General features: G+C 38.8%; 1 protein-coding gene across 1 annotated transcript; it reads right to left on the bottom strand.

The window, feature by feature from the left end:
* Positions 1–6,479: 6,479 nt before the first annotated feature.
* On the bottom strand, positions 6,480–6,911 carry LOC149196595 (uncharacterized). Its single transcript, XM_089408362.1, has one exon. The coding sequence runs from the start codon at positions 6,909–6,911 to the stop codon at positions 6,480–6,482; it is 432 nt and encodes a 143-aa protein (XP_089264488.1).
* Positions 6,912–7,256: the final 345 nt, after the last annotated feature.

A 7,256-nucleotide genomic window follows, 5' to 3' on the forward strand; every position in this document is an offset into this window, starting at 1 on the left:
TCATAGCCAGAGGGTGAAAGCATCAAGAAACGCCCCTTCAATTAAGGATTCTAGGGGAAATAATCAACAACCACTGGATATTGCAAAACCAATGTTCATACCTCGCACTCGCATGACAAAGAGTTGAGATTTGGTATACCTCACCTCCTTTACAAAGTTCATATAAGAGTTTAGGTCTACCGTAAGCTTAGGCACAAACATGAAGTTTCGATATGCCCTAATCAATAACATAAGTAAAACAATGACACAAGTATTAGGAGTCGAATCTTTGGAAAATCCCCAACCTTAGACTACAAACAATCATTTGAATTCTTCTGCTGTCATATCCATGATCATTCTATAATAATGCTGCCAAAAATCTTTGCAGCACAAGCCTACAACGAACCTGGTTGCTCAGAGCCAAGGTAATTGATACTATGAGCAGAAAGGAGACCGGGCGCTACAACTCGTGCACATAAAAGAATATAAAGCTCTCAATAAGTCACAGAGACAAAGGTAACAAAGACGTTATGTCAGAGCTGACACGTTGATAGGCTAGCTAGAAAAACTTTCTATATTTACCAAACTTCTGCACCACATTTTGAAAAAATCGAAGGTCTTAGCGGAACTTGATGAGCACTTCCTTTCGGCGTCCGAAAGCATTATGAGGTCTTAGCGGAACTTGATGAGAACTTTCTTTCAGCGTCCGAGAGCGATTATGAGGTGATACCCAAATCAGTTAATAGATAAAGATGCCAAAGGATCTTGAGCAGTCCAATAACTTGGTTTCACGCAAGACTAGGTGTTCCAGATGAGCAACAATCATAGGATTTTAAGAGACAAATATCTTAATATATAAAGCCTGATAAAAAGAGAAAGGGAACAATGCTTCGAACTATGGATTCAAAAGCTCCATCAATGTAATGGAAATGGGCAAAGTGGTATTTGTGATTTCTGTGCTCTTTATACTTTTATGTGGCATTCCTAACAGTTTTGAGTGACAGGCTTCACTGAATTCAACAGGATTAGCAGAGAAGACCTTCATCCCAACAATCACATATATTTATGGAGGACAACCGTCCAGCGAAACTCATATCGTCGGATCGTGTATGCCATGTACCATCGTTTGAATGAAGGAACACATAAATTCATTTGGTATGCATCCTCCCAGACTGCAAAACATCTATAAATAGCAGAAGTGCCCAACGTTTCTGAACTTTAAAGCAAGGAAGGTAGATATATACGCTGCAAAGGATCTAACACGACGCTGTTCTGACCATGCATTCCCATACTCCAATCAAAATGCTCCCGGAACAAGTAACATATTATGATACACTCACCTCCCAAAAATTATGCAAAACGCCTGTTGTCTACTGTTTAATTTAGGTGAGGATGAAACCCTCGCGACCTTGGAGAAATGCCAATGGAGCTCACGGCTCAAAGCAAGCAACCCTCGAACCAAAAAAGGTCCTTTGTGGTGAATGAAATTGAGTGATTCGGGGCTCGATCACGGACAAAACGACTCCCTTGAAACTGAATTTGAGATGGCAATCACAGGAAGGAACTGGAAAATGATATTTCAGGGACTGGAATGGCTCCGGTACTAATAAAAAAACCATGCTTTCACTATCTCTAGATATCTTAGTTTTGGGATTTGATTTTTCTTATCCCTCTCGCTCTTTTCTTTGACCCCCTCCTGTTCTTGGTATATAGAGAGTTCTTTCACTTGGGCAGAGGCAATGAGCGAAACTTTCAATAGTAGTGTTCAACCTTGGCCTTTGTACCCTTCATCTTCATGATATATGAACAAAATTTGAGAATACAATAGCCTAGGCATTTTGAAGCAAGTGGCAGAGAAGAACGCTGCAAAGCGGAAGCCTGCGACCGAGGCCCAAGCTAAACGACAAAATGTTTCAGTTACGGATTTGCAGGAAGGAACTTTGGAGACTTGTTATGATCCCCCGACTTGCTTGAGCGAATCCAATCTCTGATTGAAGAGGGTTGCCATGACGAGTTTGTTAGCAGCAACCAGGCTTGGCAGGACCATAGACTACGAAAGTGAGTGGCTACACGTCTGAAAGACTCACAGAACACATTTTCTTTGCTAACTACATTTAATGAAGTTGACATGACAAATTTGATGCAACTTCATTCTGAGTATCAAGATGCCTTCCTTGAAAAGCATGGTATGGCAGTGACAAAGGGGGTTGCATATGGCAAAGATAGTGTAGTGAGAAGGTGTGTAAGAGGAGTTTACCAATGGAGACATAGTGAATTTACCAACGCACCATCTTGCAAAGCAATGTCTCAACGTAGCAATACATCTCCTTCATCAGTAAGATTATTGTTGAATACAACATGCAGTAACACACTCAAGGCAGAGAGAGGTTTCAGCCTGCAAAATATGCACAACAAAGGGACAAATTTGATAGGAGTTGCAGTATAGAAAATTAATTTGAGACTTGCACACCTGGGTATGAGGGAAAGACGCCAGTTTTTCAATATCAGGAAAATGGGCAAAGCTGTAGGACAAGCATGCACAGAAGGGCTACAAAAACAAGTGGCTCATAATTGAGCAGGGCAGGAGATCGCCTGCTTTGATACCATGTCAAACACACACATGGCAACAACAAAATATTAAAGAAAAGCAAGAGAGTACATCTATTATTTGACAATGATATACATTTATAGTACATTCGTGTGACCGTTGGGTTCCACATCCCAAGGTCTCTTGGACTCTCATGGCTGTTCAAATTCTACACCAACCCATAGAGGATTAGGTGTCCAACAAGGAGTAAGGCCCTCAAGGCGACAAAAATGACACAAAGTAAAATCTATCATGGTGGCGAAAGGAGCTATGTACAAGTATGTAAAACAAATATCCTGAGGCCACTAGACGTGACTAAACAACAAACATCTATCAAATCTAAGGATCAAACACACAAACCAGTCATCAAAGGGATATTCCTACAACTAAAGCTTGGTTAATCAATGCCCAAGTTGATTGTGAAAATATGGTTCAACCACTTGAGTAAGACCCAAAGTGATCCCTGACACAGGTGTGTTTATGGTTTTGGAAGCATTAAGTCTATATCTATGTGTAAGAGGACCATCTTCATGAGGAGAAAGGCCCTCATTGTGACAAGAATGACACAAAATAAACTCTATCACAATAGTGAAAGAATTTGTGCACAAGTACGTAAAAAAAATATCCTAAGGCCACTAGACATAGCTAAACAATGCACACCTATCAAATCTATGGATCAAACATGCAAACCAATCATCAAAGGGATCTTCATGCAGCTAGAGCTTGGTTAATCAATACCTAAGTTGATTGTGAATATATGGTTGGAACAATTATGTTGGCCTCCTTCTTAACAACTCTTACGCCCCATACAAGTACCCTTAATTATGTGCAGGAACCCTCCAGGAAAATTGAGTGAGTATTGACCAATGTTTGCCTGAGTAAATCAAGGAAATCCCCCCCACTGTCACCTATGTAAGGTCCCTAATATTACGGCCACTAAGGTTACCACATAAAGTTACTTGACTTGGGGAATAACTATTATTTGAGTCTACAAACAAAGGCAAGGTATCGGGCCCAAAGCCTCCCTAACAAGACCCCTCCCAAGTACGTGTAGACCAATGTCACCAAGACCAAGTGAAGTAGGGTAGATCCCTCCACTAGCACCAATGTGATGTCGTAATTGACCCTTTTGTTAGAAGGGATTCCAAAGAAACATGCAACTACAAATGGATTTTCCCTCCCTATCTCACGATTCTATGTTTGTTTTAGTGGCCTTAGATAGTTTACCTCATCAACCTATTCCAAGGCTCTAGAACTAAAGAAATTGTGGGTGTGTTACTAGAGAAAAGAAAAATATTGAATTATTTTTACTATGCATTGATTTTAATAGTTGTTGATTAAGTAAAAGGTAAATGGTGTGAAACTTGTATGGTGTCTGTGACTTGTCTTAAAGGAAAATAGTGCATAAAATTCTCATGCAATCTCTTCTTTTCAATGAAACCTACATAAAGGAAGGAACGATCTTTTTTAAATGTAGATATGAATACGATCCTTACACCCTCCCATTGATTACTTAGACATACAATGTAGATTAGAACCATAGGTGAAAAAAAACAACAATAGAAACCAAAGGAAACACCCAAATGCCTACTCAAAACCAAAACCCTAGGAGTAGATAAGTATGCACTAAAAGGAAATATCCAATGATTTAGACACACTTACAAGCATTCATAAAAGAAAAGGGTTGTAGGACAATGGTGAGAAAGAGTTATCTATCTTCCAGTGTCCCATTTTTCGACAAATCTATGAACTGATCCTCATAAGCCTTCTTTTTTATCAATGAAGCCTCTATTTTCTTCAATTTTCATTATTTTCCTCATTTTCCTCCTCACATGCAACCTGTGACCTTTCACCTTCCTTTTATCCTATTTTCCATTATTTTTATAAATAGATGCCAATAAATGCCACTTTACCTTTCCAAAGCCTTTACCATTTCCTTTGCCAATTTCCATAGCCTTTAATTAATCACAAGTGATCCCCATCACTATGTTTTTTTCCCAACATTCAGCTTGGAATATGTGTCCCATGACCATGGTTATTATTTTTTCTTTATTAACTTTACATGGATTTTTAACCAGGGATGTTACATAGAGAATGGGGGCTTAATGAAAGAGAGAGAGGGATATAGGAGGGAGACTTAAGGATAAAGAGGGTATGAAGAGAGAGAAAAGGTTAAAGAAGGGGGATGGAAGGGAGGGAAAGTGAGAGGGAGAAAGGATGGAGAGATAGGGAAAGAGGAACAAAGATAGACCTAACACATTGTTTTTCATCCAATGCTAAATTCCTTGAACTTTTAAAGACATTTCTCTTATTACTCAAGAAGTATAGCCAATTATATATGGAAAAGTCATTAATGAAATTCAAGACATTGTTTGTATCAATGAGTCCAACTAAGTCTTTGTTCTCCAAGCCTATCCTATTTTAAAGGCATCCCAATGATGTTTACCAAGTATACATGTTTCAAATACTTCATTTGGGGGAACAACCTTAGGTGGTCTAGTAACCATGTTATGGAACCGGAAGCAGTCACAGAAACAAGAACTCGACAGCTACGAAATTGATCAATTTCGAAGTATCTTATCAAGTGGAAGAACTTATCCGCTAAAGATTCCACATGGGAGGATGAGAATTTTATACAGAAGTATCCAGAACTACTAAAGCGTTGAGGACAACACTTTTTTGAAGGAGAGGGGCATGTTGGGTCCCTATAATACTAGTGATTACCCCATTACTATTGTAGTTATACCCCTTATTAATATTGTTGTGCCCCTATTGCCCCCATATTGTTATTACTGTGCCCCATAGAATCCCTCTATTGTTATTTTTATGGCTTTATATTATTATTGTTAGGTCGAATGGGTTATATTGTGGCTCCTTAGACTCCTATATATAGAAAGGAGGTTTTGTCATTTGAATCATCCAAGAACTGTTCATTTATATAATGTAAAGGAGGTTGCCCCCTCGAAGAGGCTGAATTCTAAGGCGTTGATCCATCTTTTCTATCTTTTCTTGAGCTGGTTTCATAACACTATTCCATAGGATTACAATGTAAATTCTGGGAAACAAATAATAATATACTTAATCATAACATTTCCAACCAAGAAAACGTAGAATAAATACGAGAAATCATTTTAATTTTGTTTTAATAATTGAAAAATACAATGATGATATTACACGGTACATGCAAACCAGACATGAATTCTGTTTAAAGGTAAATATAAACAGTAAGGTGAAGAGTCACAATTGTACAGTGGCAGGATCCTACAAATATAGATTCAGTGCAATGGCAGGAGCGCACAAATTAACCGGTGGGCTGCTAAAGCACTCGCCCGACAGGTTTTGAAAAATAAAAGATCATCTAGTTTACAAGTTGCTTATCAATACAACACAAACGAAAAGCAGGCTCAAAGCTTTTTCATGCAAATTTATGTTCCTGCTAATAACAGTGGGATGTTTTCCACCAACATTGCTTCACAACGTTCAGATTTCACAGCAGACTTCTCCATGCAAGTTTTTGCTCCTCCCAATAATTGTGCTTCTCCGATGTGGCTACTTTAGCAATTGGCAGCAATAGCAAATCCAGACCCAAATTGATCTCCTTAGGCAAGTGCAGTAGGAACTGTAACAATTCTTCAAAAGGCAAATTCAACAAATCATCTTCAAAGTGCTTTAGCAGTGCCAAGCCCACTCTGAAAAGAGTCTTTTGCAGGCCCTCAGAAAACAATGCATTCCAGATCCTAAGAGTGAAGGGAAAAGGCAAATATGCAGAAAACAGAGTCATAAACCATCCGCTGGCATACATGTAAGGTGTGATCATCTGCTCCTCAAAATGCCGACCCAGTTCAGGCAGCTGCTCATTCACCAGCATTGCAAACTCATTTAGGTAATCCTGTAGCAAAGGCAAACCTTCCAATTACAAACCCCAGATTGGCATATTCACAGTTCCTTTGAGCAGTGCCACCATAACCCAAAAGGCTTCTTCCTCTTTCATGTGAAGCAGAATGATGGCAGCTATGAAATTCATCCCCTGTGTATACCCCAAATCTGTGTCATACACAACATAGGCCTTCAACAGATTATGCAGAGATCTTTGTCGAGGCCCTTCTATTGTTTGAAATAATTCTTGTGATGACAAAGTGCGATGTATGTCTTTGATAATGAGATTCTCCAATGAATCAGATATTTCCGTGGATAAGAGAAGTTGATAAATTCCAGGGTTGGCTGACAGAAGTTCCTGGCCACCTGAAATGAGTTTCCAAACTTTACCTGTAGACTCACCTGTATAAGTATCTGTGATAACCTTCCTTTTTAACCTTCTCTTTAGCGAAAGCATAGCCATGTCCATGGATTCCATAGAAAACCTCACAGCTTGTTAAATCAAGCAGCGAACGAACAAAACTAATAAGCAATTGTAGCGACAATTTACATTATGTTGAAGAATATATAATCTATTATCTGGTCTAAAAATAGTGTTTTTAAGCATAATCTCATAGAGTTAACGCAACTCTAGATACAATGCCCAATCTGGTGGTGAATGGTTTAAAAATAGCTGAAAATACAAAATCTAGAACTTACCCTATGTTGTCTGAAAGTGACACTGTCACTCACTTCTGCTCGCCTTCCAATGCTGTGGCTTAAGCCTATGCGGTCTGAAAGTGACACTGCATAATAGAGTAATATTTTCTTTTTG

This window comes from Pinus tabuliformis, chromosome 2_2 (assembly GCF_031772625.1).
Source record: "Pinus tabuliformis cultivar Carrire ecotype Pingquan chromosome 2_2, CPIR1, whole genome shotgun sequence".
Lineage (NCBI taxonomy): Eukaryota > Viridiplantae > Streptophyta > Pinopsida > Pinales > Pinaceae > Pinus > Pinus tabuliformis.